The following is a 17,500-nucleotide window of genomic DNA, read 5'->3' on the forward strand; positions in this document are numbered from 1 at the left end:
TGCCTCCATCTATATTTTCTCTCTCTCTCTCTCTCTCTCTCTCTCTCTCTCTCTCTCTCGAACCCAATAGCATCCCTCGGTATAGAAAACGTTCTCCTTAGGAAACTTAACATCCTCATTCTCCCCATCGTTCACTAACACGCGTAAGAATTATTTTCTCTCTTTTCGCTGATCTCCCTCGACCATTTTTTATCGCCCCAATATACATGAAAGAAAGAGAGAGAGAGAGAGACAGAGAGAGAGTGAGAAAGAAACTGAGCGAGAGAGTACACTGAAACTACCAAATTCTAGTCTACTAGAAGAGATTTTCTCGTCGAGAGAATAAGGGACGTGATGGAGTCGTGAGGGGATTTACTAATAAGTGTTGTAAGTAGATAGAGAGAGAGAGGGAGGGGGCGGGGATGGAGGAAAGGAGTTAGAAGGAAGGATGTGGAAAAACGTTTCTTCTAAGAGTACCACGGAATGGACTTTCGTAAGTAGAACGAGTTGGTGTGCTTCGGTAAACGTAAGTAAGTAAGTAAGTACGTTGATCGAAGCTTAATAGAATTGCTTCAGTACTTTTTCCTAATTATTATTTCCATGGCTATTGTTTTCTTATTTGTTCTTTCTTTTTTCTTTTTTCTTTATTTTCCTTAATAATGAAGAAGAGGCTCATAGATATCGTTACGTTATGTTTTTCACTTTTAATGCATTTGAAGTTTTCATTTGTATTTAGTAATTTTCAAAAAAAAAAAAAAAACGAAAAGAAAAGAAGATAAAATTACTTGCTAAAAAAATGCACACACACACATATATATATATATATATACATATATATATATATATGAAGAATTTCATATTATTAGTAATTTTTAATTAGACAAAAATAAATGAACGTTGTAATTTCGCAAGTACATCCGTTTAAAGTTGGTACTTTTATATTGATAAATTAATTAAGTCCATGAAATATAAAAAATACTTTCTAATAAGGAAACAAAACGGAATAAAATAAAGTAAATTTGAAAAAAGAAAATTAAAGAAAAGAATTAATTTCTCAGCTTAAAATTTTTAATTACTTACGTAATAATTTAACTTTAAATAATAAATTAACATCACAGAAAAGATTCTCTTCTCTTGACTAAAGTCGATAAAATATATATATATATATATATATATATATATATATAAAAGAAAAAAAGGATTAATTTCTCGGCACATTTAAACAACGATTAATCCTCACGCTAGATTAATTTTCTACGAATTTGATTACAAAGGCACCGAGGAACATTTTGAATGTTACGTATAACGGTAGTAAGTTACGGTTTAGATAGGTATTCGCGTACGTAGAGAACGGTCCCGCACGAGTTTTTATTAAAATTTACATCACCCTCGGCGAAGCAGTGCAACGCAATAAGGAGACCATCGTGGCCATTTATTAGGGTAGAAAACTAATAAACCCGTTATTAACTAACATCGGTGTTACCTTAATCAGTATGCAGTCTTACAGGCGTATCCTCGTAGAAATTTCCACTTTTCCTTTTGCCTCATGAAGGAGCTTGAAATTCTTGGATAGACCCAAGAAATTCCTTATCTCTTTAAATTCCTCTCCCCTCTCTCTCTCTCTCTCTCTCTCTCTCTCTCTCTTTCATCCTCTCTCTTTCTCTCTCTTTTTTGATGGTATTGAAATTTACTAATAAGGCGTAAAATCGATAAAGCTCGTTATCAAAAGGGCTTAGTAGCATATAGGATTATTGGGGTTACACGGACAATTAGTAACGTATGTAGATAGGGAAGAGTTGCCAAATGTTTATAGGTCGTCTACATTTTACCTCATCAATTTTTTGTTTACTACCCAATATATATATATATATACTGGTAGTAACTTATATATATATATATATATATATATATATATATATATATAAGTAAATATGTAAAACGAGATATATAGACATTAAATATTTAGGTAATTTAACGAATTATATATGATCGATGTAATTTACTAATCTTGTCGAGTATACAAACTGTTTGTTTTCTGAAAATCGATCACAGATATAATTTTCAATATTATCTCACAAATAGAAATTTATATGTATATATATATATATATATACATGTATTAGAATGACAATATAAAAAATTTTTTAAATGACGATTTTGTTAATTTTTTTCTATTTACTATGTGTAATCAGTGATATAATATCACTGATAATTTAATCGAAAGAGTTTTAAGTGTATGTTTACGTGAGTATAAGAGAGAGAGAGAGAGAGAGAGAGAGAGAGAGAGAGAGAGAGAGAGAGAGAGAGAGAGAGATAGAAATGGAGAGAAACTAGGAAAGCAATATCGTACTTGTGGTATTCGCGTGCAAGTGTCCACAGCGAAGTAACGCGACACCCGTTACAATTCCATGCCGTTAATCTCGAGCTTCTACTACGTTCCCAAAGTCATCGTTGGAAAGCATACCATTGTGCGCCACGATACGCTTTACTAAAAGAGAACGATCGTTGAAATGAGTTTTACGACGTTCCAAAAATAATTTTATTTTTACCTCGTACATTTCTCTCGGATATTGGAATTAACGTGAGTAAATGATTACGGCCATTAGATATTATTTAAATTGAAAATTACAACAGAATGATTTACAACACTAAAGAGATATAGATGGATATATAGATAGATAAATAGAGAGAGAGAGAGAGAGAGAAAGAGAGAGAAAGAGAGAGAGAGAGAGAGACGATTTACAGATTCGATTTGATAATAAAACATTATATAATATATAAAATAGTATATAAGTTATCTAGAAATTTATTTTCTTTTAAACTTTTTCATACCTTTCGTACGAATTTTTATTATTCGGAAATCTATGTGTATGTATTTATGTATGTATATATATATATATATATATATATATATATATATATATATATACTTGAAATATTTTATCTAGTTTTCGAATGTCATCCGTCGTATACGTAGAAAAGAGAGAAAGAGAGGACGAAAGAGAGATAGAGAGATAGAAAAAGAGAGAGAGAGAGAGAGAGAGAGAGAGAGAGAGAGAGAGAGAGAGAGAGTAAAGTTTCTCTCTTTCTCATCCAATGAAACATAAATTTCGCGTCGCATAGAATCGGCAATATGAGCAATTTGTAGATAGGGGATGACGCGTATCGTTCCCATGGGCTCGCTCTTGGAAAGTTTTCAGCATTATCAAAGTTCTCCGTTCGAAATTGCACTAAAACGTTGCTACGTCTGTTACCGGTAAGCGTATCTACTACGTTTTATAAATCGTCAAGGTTTCTTCTTCTTCTTCTTCTTCTTCTTCTATCTCTTCCTCTTCCTTTTCCATTTCCTCCTTCTCATCCTTTTATCTCTTTTTTCTTTTTTTTTTTTTTTTTATATCTCCTTCTGTTCTTCTCCTATTGCACTGCTCCAAAGAAACGGGAAAGACATTTATTAAATGAAATAACGTTGAAAAGTCGAGACGTGAAAGTAGGATTCGTCGAAAGGAGAAGGAAAAGCCGAGTAAAGTAGAAGTAAAGTGAAGGACGTTAATTAACGGGGAAGCATTATCCACTAGTGCTAAGCCGGCAAACAAGTCGAAGATCGTCGATGACCGAGCAAAAGAGAGAGAGAGAGAGAGAGAGAGAGAGAGAGAGAGAGAGAGAGAGAGAGAGAGAGAGAGAGAGAGAGAGAGAGAGAGAAAGATATATATATATATTTACAGAAAGAAAGAGAGAGAAAGAGCTTAGCACTATGACGTTCAAGCAGAGCGAACAAACACGCGAAAACTTTCTACGTCGCGTCTGGTAAAACTTAACGGACGCCCACGGACAATTGGATTTTCGTGGGACGCACGAGACCCAGGCGCTCTTTTGCGCCGTTAATCGAATTGACACGGTCGGCCAACAAATCACTTTGAAAATATATTGAAAGTATCGCCGGGAGTTAATTGCCTGCGAATTCCCGTCTCGTTAAATTTGACATTAATCGATCACGGCCGTTTGTAGATTCTTTTTTTTTTTTCGACAGTGTTCACATTTTTCTTGTTTTATTCTATCTCTCTCTCTTTCTCTCTCTGTTTCTCTCTCTCTCTTTCTTTCTTTTTTCTCTTAAAGTTTTTTTTTTATCCTTCGATTGTAAAGAACAGCAACGATAATGTGAAATAATACGAATTAATTCTAAATCGAATGGATTATTTAAAATTCTTATGGGGTTTATATATATATATATGTATTTAGTTGTGCCTGTGGGTTGTAGGAAAGTTCAGACCAATTTTGAGCACAGTTAAAATAATTTGTGCATTGTATGATTCATGAATTTTATTTTTTATATAATGATAGAATTGAGAATGAAAATTTTCCAACCTATTGATCATTATATCCGAGGTTTCAAAAAATGTAAAGTATTTTTTTGTAGACAAAATTATATTCATTCTGTATAAATGACGGTTGTTCAAAATACCTTGGATTTGGCAATCCATCCCAAGTGTACAATTTGAAATTATTTTGAGGTGTATATATATACATATATATATATATATATATATATATATATATATATATATATTATTATACGAAATACCGAAGGAAGAATATATACCGTGTAATTGTATACTTTGGTTAATTAAATTATTATGTATATTAGATTAACATAATTGCTTAGAAAAAATCTTTATGGTGTTTTCAAACCATACGATAATTACTTGACGTGAATTACAATTATCATATACTGTAAACCTCATAAAGATTGTACAGTTCGTAATTGTTAAGATATTTTGGTTAAGATATTTGATTTATCATCGACGATTCGATTAACATAATTATCAATTAATACAAATCTTCGTAATGTTTTAACTTCTACACGTAATGATTTTACGTAACGATTCTTTTTCGTACGAATACAATTATCCATAGATAATATTATCGTCATAATGACATCCAACATGGATGAGTCGTTTGAAGGATATCCTCGTTACTTGAGATCATCAAACGTGTTAAACGTTAACGAGGATAAGAAAGAAATGAAATAAAAGTAAAAAATAATAATAGAAAAAAAAAATAAAAAAAAAGAATAAATAAATAAATAAAAATAGGATGGCGACGAAGGAAAAAGAAAGAAAGAAAGAAAGAAAGAAAGAAAGAAAGAAAGAAAGAAAGAAAGAAAGAAAGAAAGAAAGAAAGAAAGAAAGAAAGAAAGAAAGAAAGAAAGAAAAAAGAAACATAGGAAAGGAGGTGACAAGAAGAGGGAAAAAAAAACAGGGAAAAGGAAAAAAAAAGAAGTTCCTAGTTCTACTTTTCGCCAAGGGACAGACGAATTTTTCTAGGATGTAAAAAGGAAGTAGGTAAAAGGACGAGAAGAAGGATAGGAAGAATCGGGGATGCCACGAGCTCCTATAAAGTTCCACTAGAGACTACGCCGGCCGTATTTCAAAACTTACCACTTAGTCGGACTACTACTACTACTACTACTACTACTATCACTACTATTACAACTGCTACTACTGTTGATGCTGTTGTTGGTGTTGCTACTATACTACTACTATTACTGGGGATAGAAAGCAAGATGGACAGCGACCGAGGTATGTTTAGCTCGTTGTCTGTGTCTTCCTTCATGAAAGGAAAGTGTATCGTTTGTATACACGGAGGACCATTAGAATATTTTACGTATGACCTGGAAAAGTTCGTCTGTGTATTCTTCAAACGAGTCTAGAGTATGTATAAAAAAAACTTCTGCGTTAGTCTACTACAAAATATATACATATATATGTGTGTGTGTGTGTATGTATATATGTATCTATCTGTTCATTTTTCATTTATAATACTTTCTTTTTTGTCTCTCTCTCTCTCTCTCTCTCTCTCTCTCTTTTCTTAAGTGTATCACTTTGTTAATAAAAATATTCTTTGTCTCTTTCAACCGAAGTTTTTATCATCGAGTTAACTTTTTATAATGTCTATTTAATTTTGATGTCACAGAAATACATATACATTGACACATAGGCACATACTCACATACATATACGCGCGCATCGCGAATGTACACGTACGTAGGCACGTACGTACAATTTTCATCAGTTAGTTCGTTTTCAAATATTTCCATATAAGTTTTTAGGTAATAATAATTTTATAGTTAATATACATACACGGGAAAGGATTAAATTAGAAAAAAGTTAATGACTATAGTTACGAATAAACAACAAAGTAAGTAACCATTTACGTATGTATATGTATAATCATAGTTCCTTAAAATCATCATCGGTTGTTTTATGTTTTGTCGAATATAAAAACGAAATTAAATGCTCTTTACTTTACGTATTTTTCTTTTTAACTCTTGTTCTTTTCTTCTTTCTGTTTTTTTTTATACACTTCCCCATACTCAACCCCTTTTTCTCTCTTTCTCTTTCTCTCTCGTAATAAACCTTTCCATCCCTCAATGTAATTTTAATGAATACGTAGATTTTCTATTTTCTTTTCTTTTTTTTTTTTCTTTTTTTTTTTTCTTTTTTCTAAAGGAAAAAACGGATAATAGAAAGTTAAGTTGCATCGGTTTTGAAAGGCGACTTGGAAAGACGTAAAAGGAAAACGTAGAATGTTGGTTTGAGGTAGAAAAGAGAAAATAAAAAGAGAAAGAAAAAGAGAGAGAGAGAGAGAGAAAGAGAGCGAGAGCGAGACAGTGAGTGAGAGAGAGAAAGAGAGAGAAAGAGAGAGAGAGAGAGAGAGAGAAAGAGCAAGACAGTGAGTGAGTGAAAGAGTGAGAGACGATAAGAGGAAGAGCAATAAAGAAGGAATTGTATCTCGAAACTGTGAAATTGAAGAGCGCCGGCAAATCAAGGGGAAGTACAATAGGCCGTCGAATAGTATAGGAACAATAGTCGTGAGCTTCCATTTGTAATCGATTTTCTTCGATCACGCTCGACCAAATCCATACGAAGAGATAGTAGTAGTACTAGTAGTAGTAGTAAAAGAAGAAGAAAAAGAAAAAGAAAAAGAAGAAGAAGAAGAAGAAGAAGGTATTTATATTTATTTTTCTCCTACCCTATCCACTCTCCTCCATTATTTCTTCATTCCACTTTCTCATCTCCCTTCTGATTTCCCTCTTTTTCTAGAGAAGAAAATATGTATTTTTTGTAAACGAAATATGTAATCGAAGTATTTTTTTGTTTTCTCTCTCTCTTTTTTGTTTTCTCTATAGAGAGAGAGAGAGAGAGAGAGAGCAACGTTGCCCTATAATTGTTTGCTCGACAATATGTTTTTTCTCTTCTTTTTTTTCTTTTTTATATTTACCTAGATCGACGTTCGTTCGTTTTTAACTCGTGATAGAACGTCGTGGAAACATAACGTTAATGTGAAATGAAAAAAAAAAAAAAAAAAGAAGAAAAAAGGAGAAGAAAATTTAAAAAGGATTATTGAATCGCACGATCACACCGTGAATTGTAAGTGTTATGAGTCGATGGAAAAAGAAGAAGAAAAAAGAAAAGAAAAAAAAAAAAGGAAGTTATTTATCGGACGCATAAAATTAAAAAAAAAAAAAAGAAATTTCTTTTCTTCTTTTTTTTTTCTTTTCCCAACGAAATCTATCGCCCTAACGTCTGAGTTATTCGATCGAGAAATTTTACAAGCGCCATCATCTCTCTTTATCGTAAAATAAAAGAAGAAAAAAGATAATACTAATAATAATAATAATAATAATAATAATAATAATAATAATAATAATAATAATAACAATCATAATAATAATGATAATAATGATAATAATTCTACGATAATTGTCCTAATAACGAAATACACGGGGAGAAAAAGAATGAAAGAAACGGAAAAGAAATGGAAGAAAAAAAAAAAAAAGAAAGAAATATTTCCTAAATTAGAACGATTAGCGTTTAATGAGCATGGAAAATATTTGCGATTATTATCAATATTCTTTGTCTCATTTTCATTCGGTCGGATGGAACGTGACCTCGATATCTCGTTATACAAATCTCGGAGTACAACACCGCGAGAGTCAGGCACGGTCCTTCGGGGCCGATGGGAGCTTGATGGGAGGAGTAAAATGGAAATCGAATGGGATTGAACGTGACCGAATAGATTTTCGAGCCGTCAGAATTTCGGGATCGTACTCTCAGGATCCAATTATAATTCCAATTCTCCTGATATTCATGGTTAAACACCGATGCTCTCTCTCTCTCTCTCTCTCTCTAACTGTCTTTCTCTCTGTCTGTCTCTCTGTCTATCTTTCTATCTGTCTCTTTCTTTCTCTTTCTTTCTGGGTTACGTGACATTACTACGACATCTTTCATTTGAAGACATTACTTGGCGTTTGTTAAATAATTTTTACGATTTTGTTCGATCTAAAATGTCCACGAAGAAATACTATTGGATATCAAGATAAGATTATGGATTTGATATTAATGATTCATCATCATCATCATCATCATTATTATTATTATTATTATTATTATTATTATTATTATTATTATTATCGTAAATACTTAGGAAAAAATAATAATAATATTTTAAATATGTATATGTTACTTAACCCATACAGATATGATATGATTAAATATATAAATATATATGCATATAGTGATTATTATCAAAGCTATAACGAATAATAATAATAATAATAATAATAATAATAATAATAATAATAATAATAATAATAATAATAATAATAATAATAACGATAACAATAATAATGTTTATTTTCATTTAGTTGTCTCCGTCGAGAGAAAAAAAAACGAAAAGAAGAAAAAGAAGTCGAAAGATGTATTATGAAAATAAAACGAAGAAGAAAACAAACAAAAAAGAAAAAAAAAAAGAAAAGAAGAAACCAAAGACAAAGGAACAAAACAAACGAACAAAAAAAAAAAAAAAAAAAAAAAAAAAGAAAAAGAAAATCGGACACATCCACGGCGTCGGAGGGATCAAGTTTTGGGATCCAAAAAATCGATCTATCATATAAAATTGATGAAAATTCGAAGAATCATGGGGATTTCACGGTGCCGTTGGCTCTCGGCCGTTTTACGTTACGCTCCTGGCCACTTCGACGTTGCCCATTCTGTCGGAAAACTGGCGAAAAACCAACAAAACTGAAACGAGTTCGTATGCCTGAGGCATATAGCGAGGAGAAAAAAGAGAGAGAAGGAGAGAGAAACAGAGAGAGAGAGAGAGAGAGAGAGAGAGAGAGAGAGAGAGAGAGATACAGTTTTTCACTGTCGGGAAACCTCGCGAATGGAACAACCTCGCATACAACAATGGCGGCTAAAAAAGAAATACCGAATCTCATTGGTGATGGCGGCGGTAGTGGCGGCGGCAGTGGGTTCGACGTACCAGTTCGACGCGTCGAACCTCTATGAAAAATCGGTCATACTCGTTTCCCTCCCTTCTCCCTCCGCCACTTCCTCCCTTGAGGATTAACGCGCGCGTTGCGATGCGTTTAGCGTCGTCCTCACCATCACCACCCCACTCAACTACCCTTCCTCTCTCTCTCTCTCTCTCTCTCTCTCTCTCTCTTTCTCTCTCTTACTCCCTCTCTTTCTCTCTTTACTCTTCCTCCCACTCTATCCACTCCTCATCACTTCTCTCTTTTTTTCCGTACCTCACGAAGGTATTATGTTTATTTTTTTTTTCTTTGTTTCCTTGTTGCTTCTCGTTGAAGACGAAAAAAGAACGAAATAAATAAATAAATAAATAAATAAATAAATAAATAAATAAATAAATAAATAAATAAATAAATAAATAAATAAATAAATAAATATTAAGAAAGGAAGGAAAAGAGAATGAAAGAAGAAATGAATGACAGAAAAGAAAAAAGAAAAAGAAAAAGGAAAGAAGAAAAAAGAAAAGAAAAGCAGAGAAAGAAGACAGAAGAAAGAAGAGAAATAAATAATAAATTTGTTAGCGGGGTACAATTTGTCAATAAAAATCGTATCGTATCGAACTTACGAAGAATATAAGACTGACGTACATACACACATATATTCGTACACACATATACATACATACATTCAAGTATTTCTACTATTGGTTATGTATTTATCGATACGAGAAAGAATTTCAATCGGAAAGAAGGTATAGTGAAGGAACGTGTCGTAGAGCGTTTTACTGGCTTAAGAGATAAAGAAAGAGAGAGAGAGAGAGAGAGAGAGAGAGAGAGAGAGAGAGAGAGAGAGAGAGAGAAAGAAAGAGAGAGAAGGATTCTTCGAATTCTGACAATTTCAAATCTAATATTCCGATCGCCGCGTCGATCTGAAACGCGGTAAAAATGTCGTATGGGTTATCTCTATATCGGATATTGGATGATGATGGTACACTTGGACGATCTAAAACGATTTTAGGTACCTAAAAGAGGTACGAAAAGATCCATGGTTATAACCCATTGATAGTAGTCTTGGATATCAGAGAGACAGCGGACGAGAGTCTTACCAGCGTGTACCATTTAATAGAATTTCCAGGATATCACGGCCCATTAAGCTTGGATTTTCACTTATCTAAAAAAGTAAAGCGTCTCGATTTTTAACCCCCACGTCCTCGTTCCCCCTACACCTATATACTTATACCTACACACTTACACCTATTCCTCCACCTCCTCGTTTCTCCCTAACAGTAATCATCATCCTTCGATCCATTTAAATACGCTTTACACGGTCTTATGGAAATTTCCTAATGGATTTTTTTATTCGACATTTTTCAAGCGGTCTCCTCATTCCCCCATCCCTGCCCTTTCCCTTCTCCTGGTTAGAAAAAAAAAAAAAAAAAAAAAAAGAACAAAAAGAAATAGAAAAAAGAAAACCCTCACGCTCTATGTCCACCTTTTCCTCCCTCCCTCCCCTTTCCTCATCGTTCCAACGACAAACGATGACGACGACGACGACGACGACGACGACGACGACAACAACTACGATGGTTTAAAGTACTTCGAGCGTATAATTTAAAATAATCGAGATCGTACGATGGGAGTGGGCGTAATTTTAATGGCCCATAATGACATCCTAATGACGACGTTTCAAAGAATAAAAGAGTTTGAAAGAAAGTTTATGAAAAACGTTTGGCTACGTACGAGAAATATTGTCGATATTTAAATATATATATATAATCAATAGTAATATACAAAAGAAGGAGAGAAAAAAATATATATATATATATATATTATTTATATATTTATATTTATATTATTATTTATATTTATTTATTTATAAATAAATAAATAAATATATATATATATATATATATATAAATGTATGTACGTGCAGAGTAGTTATGTACAAGTATATAATACTATAGGATCGTATGGCTTTACTCCGAGGAAAGCTGAAACTAGTGCTTGTAAAACGGAAGAGGGCTACCAGACTCTCGTTAGCTTAATGATCGTGCTGACTTCCGTACGGACGTGTAACTTAAGTTCAAGGCGACTTAACTACCGACACACTCAGACGGATAACATCGGCTAGGCGATCAGAGAGCGCTGATTAACCGCAGTCAGATTTCCTCTCATTCGGTTCCATTTCCAGTCATTACATGATCTTCAACAAAGTACTCGATTTGTCGTCGTTCATTCACTTCTAAGATGATTATATTATTATATAATACTATTTCGATGTACGTATAATTTGTTCGGAGAAGATTTAATCGATATATATATATACATGTACGTTCAAATCTTTCATTATTTTAAACGATTGGTAATGAACATTTTCTAAAATAAATATTTACAATTCTAGTCGAATGTATTCCGACGATTTTTTTGTTCGCTTGTAAAAAAAAAAAGGTGAACGAATATAAATCAAAATTTTTTATCGTATTTTCTAACGTCATATTGTTATCGATCTTTCAACGATCTTAAAACATAAGATAAAACGTTGGAATATAAAAGTCACGTTTTTCTCGATATACTATGATCTTAGGATAATATATGTATGTACTTTGTCGATCGTGATCTACGCATCCATGACGTATAAAAATTGGATTCGATCGTTATAATCGATAGCTGGTTAGTATCTAAAACTCACCTCTACCACGTAGTGAAGTCCCGACAGTGTCATCCTTGCTACGGAATCTTTCCTACGTACAGGTTGTTGCCATCGTCTCAATGTCACGCCCTAAAACAAGGAATAAAACGATTTGTCATATGCTTGTCATCATTCATAGATATCTACTCTAAGATCCATAAATATCGATTTTGTATACATATATATATGTATACAAAATCTGTATATATTCAGTTTGTCTGTATATAATCCGTATGTATTCAGAAATATGTATATATTCGTTGATAATATTACATATATGCGGTTTAAATACGTCGCTATAGAATTTCATTGATACGTATCTTTTTTCTTTTCTCTTTTGATTTCTTTTCATTTTGTTTATTTTTTTCTTTTTTTCTTTTTCGCATATAATTTTCACGATCGAGCTACGACCGATCAAAGTCACGAGACGTTGAGAACGAACGTACCCAAACGGATTAAAAATTTCATTTTGAATACGTGACAATTTTGGTTGGCAAATTTTAACACGAAGAGAGAGAGAGAGAGAAAGAGGAGGAGGGAGAGAGAGAGAGAGAGAGAATGAGGGAGAGAGAGAGAGAGAGAGAAAGAGAGAAAGGAGCGAAAACGTAAAACTCGTTTGCAGATGCACGATCGAGTCGATGAAAAGTTTTTGGTGGACGATAGCTGAGGGTCTTTGCGCCTGGCAATAGCGAAATTGAATGGTCGAGAACGATCGAGATAGACCGAAATGAAACTCTCGAGTCTCGTTCTCTCTCTTTCTCTCTTTCTCTTTCTCTCTCTCTTTCTATCATTCACTCACTATTGGGCTGTCGAATTTGTAAATTTTTTTCAAAGATTTTTTTACTTTTTTTCCCTATTTTTCAGATATGACCGTAAAAGAAACAAAAAAAAAAAAAAAAAAAAAAAAAAGAAAGAAAGAAAAAAAAGGTAGAAATGAAAAAATTCTAAATCACGATTACTTACGTGATCGTTGGATTTGACGTCACGCCTGTAAATATGCAACACTCTACACAAAGTTCGATAATATTGTTTCGCAGTGCGATGCTTCATGTTTATCGGTGATGTATGAAATGTTGTCGGCTTTTCAGGCGCCATAATGAAATATTTATGTTATTTACGTAGAAACATATATTATTATAGATAATCAATTGAAAGCTATAAATGTAAACGATTAATAATTATTCAATAAGAAAAGGACGAATGAATTTTGATAAATTAAATTGATATATCAAGGAACGAATAATAATTGAATTTAGATGTTTCACTAAAACGTAACACGTTCCTCTTTCGTCATACTCTTTCTCCCATCATCACTCCCTCCATTCCTCCCTAATGTTATCTTCTGTTATTCGACGAATTTCGGCAATTTTCGGGGAATTTTCGAAAACGGACTCACCTCGGGTATGTCAGTGGTATCCGGTACGTCCCTCGTAATATCTGGGTCCGGTGGTCTATGTTCCGGCACCAGAGCACCGTACTTCCTCGACGCCATTCGTCGTCGTCTATCCAACCATCTCTGCTTTTCCGCGGTCTCGGTTTCTTCGTCGACGCCAAAGAATTGTGCGGTTTCACGCTTGATGTAACTGTCACGTCGAATAAACCAGAAAATTAGAGAGTAATGAAGAAAATCTGGTATATACATGTATATATATATATATATATATATATATATATATATATATATATATAATTTTTCAATGAATAGAGATACTCTTTACTTCTTTTTATATTTTTCTTCTTTTTCTTTCGTTTTTGTCTTTTTTTTTTTTTTTTTTTTTTTTCTTTCAATTCTCATAATCGAGAATCTCACGTCGAGAAGTAATTTGAAATCAAACGTGAAAAATATTATCAAGAAATGAAATTGAATATGTCAATGAATGGAACGACAAATCTATATGATTCGAGTTCGGCAATTGGTTTACGATTATAAATTTTATTAAATGTAAAGGAAAGAAGGGCAAAAAATTTATGACGCGTGTAATGATACGAAAGATATTTTATGACGAATTAAAATTTACAAAGAGTAATAGAAACGAAAGAACGAAAATTAATTTTATTCACTCTTTATATGAGCGTAGCGCGCTTATAAATTTTATTAAAATTTTCATGAAAAGAGAGCTGTTTGAAGAAAAAAAAAAAAAAAAAAAAAAAAAAAAAGAAAAGAAATCAATGCGATGAAATTTAAATGCACATATTTTCCAAAAAAATATTTCAGATTTTTCTTCTATAAAAAAAAAAAAAAAAAAGGAAAAAAGAAAAAAAAGAAAAAAAAAGAAAAAAAAATAAAGACAAATAATTCGACTCACTTTCGAATGGCTTCGGTACGACTCATATTTCTTCTTAGTCGTGGCCTTTGCGAATTGTTAGCAGAAACACTGGCCGAATTATTAATTTGAACGTGCGGCCTTGGTGCAGTAGGTGCGGACACGCTTCTCGTAATATTTGTGACTGAATGAGTACCGATCGCGGTATTTCCGGTCATCTGGATAGACGAGGACGCTGTCGTTACCGGCGTTATCGTTGACGTCTCCGTCGACGTTGGAACGCTTGTACCAACAGCATACATGCCGATCACTTGATTGCCATCGCCATCTCCGCCATTTGACGAGATCGTTGATGTTACCGTCGTGCCAGAGCTTGGTGACGGTTGCCTAAAAAAATATATATAACATTTATTTGCATTATACACCTTTTACTTTGTATTTTTATACAAAGAAGAAAAAAAAAACGAAGAAAGAGAAAGAGAAAGAGAAAGAGAGAAAGAGAGTGAGAGAGAGAGAGAGAATAAAAATAATAATAATAATAATGAGGTATAAGAATTCAATGAATTTCTTTATTACGAAACATAAATTGTGCCTCTGGAATGTTTCATTTATTTTCATTATTATTATTATCTTTTCTTTATGATGATAATAACAATAATAATAATAATAATAATAATAATAATAATAATAATAATAATAATAATAATAATAATAATAATAATAATAATAATAATAATAATAATAATATTAATAATGGAATTGTAAGAATTTTTAATTTCTTTTTTAGGACGATAGTAAATCTCATAAGATATTTCATTTATATATCCTTTTTATTGGACTTATTATTTTTCTAAAAGCTTTCAACTGATGGTATTGTTACTATGATAAATAATATAATTCTTAGAAATTCGTAGATAATTATGATACATAAGATTATTTTCATATTTCTATGTAAAATATTTTGGACGAATATTAAAATTTATTCCGTTAAAAATTATTCGTATTGTCCAATGAAGAAGAATAAAGGAATGATTTATTTATTTCTTTTTTTTTTTTTTTATTGATTTATCAATGATCATCAATGAGAATTTTATAAGCGGACAATTATCGCATTATGAAATAATTCATTTTATCTATATTTTATCAGGAATAATTATTACTGGGGATTATTTGCGTTCAATTCTTTGATGATGATGATGAAGAAAGAAGAAGAAGAAGAAGAAGAAGAAGAAAAAGAAGAGAAAAGAAAATAAAAAAAAAAGGAAAGAAAGGAAGAAAGGGTGGGTGGGGGGCGGGGAAAAAAAAGAAGAAGAAGAACTTGAAAGATGAAGTTTGTAAAGAAACGGCTTAGGTAAATACACAGTGCAGTGGAAGATAAGTTTCGAGCGATAAACTCGTTCGACACGGCCCTTGAGTAGTAATAAGAGCGCGAGCGCGCGGCCTCTTACGGTTTGACCCACTTTCGAATGAGAGAGAGAGGCAAGAACACCCCACATACGGCTAGAAGTTTAGGAATAGAATATCGATCCCGCGCGCAGGGTGCATCGTAATATGCAAGAGGAATAATTATACCGTCATCCTCGGAGACACCAACGGTATTTTCCGCTCTAGTTTTCTAACGGGTCACCTTAAAAACTTTCCCTACCATCAATTTTTACAGAGACGGACAAGATTAGGCAATTCTAAATTATCCAACGTGCGAGAATTAACTTATGAAATTTACGTAAATCCAATCTTAAAATATCGTAATAATCTCGAGGATTCCCCCTTTATTTTTTCCTTTTTTTCTTTTTTTTTTTTTTTAATTTATAAATCAGGGAACGAAAGTATGTCGGGATCGACCGACGATCTCTGGTGGATCACTGATTTAATTATCTTTTTATTCGAGAGGAATTTAATTTAAAAAAAGAAAAGGGAGAAACATAAAAAAAAAAAAAAAAAAAAAAGGAGAAAAAAAGAAATTTTCTTAAAGGTCGAAATTAGAAGATCGTAGAGAAGAGTTAAAATTTTGTTAAATTGTTAATAGCATCCGATCAGAGGAAGAAACAAATAAGTAAAAAAAAAAAAAGGAAAAAAAAAAAATACAAAAAAAATCATAAAAAGTAGCAGATAATCGAGTTCGGCAATTCGTTTGGACCCTTTTATCCGTGACTTTTCCCACAATTTTTTTTGCTTTTTTTTTTGTTTTATTTATTTTGATTTCTTTTTTTGTTTACCGTAAGACACATCTTTCGTATATACATATTTAAGTGTCGACACAACGTCCATACACTTAATCCTACAATCCTATTTTTATAATATATTTTGAAATTTTGGATTGTTTGCTCCAAAAAAAAAAAAGAAAACAAATCTATCGAAAACTACTTATATTATTTCTCCTTCTTGTCATGAATCGAAGTTTATAAAAAGGAAAATTTAAATTTAACGCACGTTTTCGATTTCGTTCGTTTTTTTTTTTTATCGTCAATTTTCTTTTCTCACGTAAAAAAAGAAATTTTCAACGCTGAAAATAACCTATCTCTAATGGGCCAAAAGCCAAAGGATTTATGGATAACTATACATGTAGACGGTCCTCAGGTCACCAAACTTTTCAATTCTATCTTTCTCTCATCTATTCATGACCCGGTAGTGTCGTACCAGTGCATTCTTTCATCGGTTTTCTTCTCTTAGGACTTTTCCGCCAATCGTAAGAGCCGACCTGAGTAAAAGGAAGTATTATATATCTTCGAAGTAGAGAAAAGCTTTTCTATTTTAATAGTAAATTATTTTCAAACTTGAACAATTTTCAATATTTACGAAGCTGAACTTCTTTGATCGTTTCCTTTTTTCTCTTTCTATTACACTCTTTTTATTTTTTCTTTTTTCTTTTCTTTTACGATCAATTAAATAAATTTTTCTAATGATCAAACAAAAATCAAATAAATCGGCAGGAAACAAAAGAAAGGGCCATTGTTAAATTGTTAAATAATTTTTGTCTTTCTCTCTTCTTATATTTCTTTTTCTCTTTCCTTTTCTTTTATTCGTTTAAATTCATTGCAATCCTTTACAACGAATTAAATTATTAATTGTCAAAATTATTCCAACAAATTAATTGAGAATAAATCAATTTTATCTGTCGAATATTTCGCCAAGCATATAATATATAAATTTGATTAAAAATAATTGCAAAAGGAAAAAAAGAAAAGAAAAAAAAAAAGAAAAAAAAAACAAGAAAGAAAGGCAGAAAGAGGACAAAAAAAAAAAAAAAAAAAAAGAAAA

The 17,500-nt window shown here is 32.1% G+C and overlaps 1 protein-coding gene across 8 annotated transcripts in view; it reads right to left on the reverse strand.

The window, feature by feature from the left end:
• Window positions 1-17,500, reverse strand: part of rho-5 (rhomboid-5) — a 243,629-nt gene that overhangs the window by 22,681 nt on the left and 203,448 nt on the right. For all 8 annotated transcript variants that reach the window (XM_085659065.1, XM_085658969.1, XM_085659119.1 and 5 more), the window contains exons 6-8: window positions 14,285-14,629; window positions 13,375-13,561; window positions 11,979-12,068 (exon numbers count right to left, since the gene is read on the reverse strand). In XM_085659065.1, coding sequence (XP_085515191.1) covers window positions 11,979-12,068; window positions 13,375-13,561; window positions 14,285-14,629 — 622 coding nt within the window. The remainder of the gene's footprint in view (window positions 1-11,978; window positions 12,069-13,374; window positions 13,562-14,284; window positions 14,630-17,500) is intronic.

The sequence above is a fragment of the Vespa mandarinia genome, chromosome 1 (genome assembly GCF_050613455.1).
Source record: "Vespa mandarinia isolate Hongniang chromosome 1, ASM5061345v1, whole genome shotgun sequence".
Classification (NCBI taxonomy): Eukaryota; Metazoa; Arthropoda; class Insecta; order Hymenoptera; family Vespidae; genus Vespa; species Vespa mandarinia.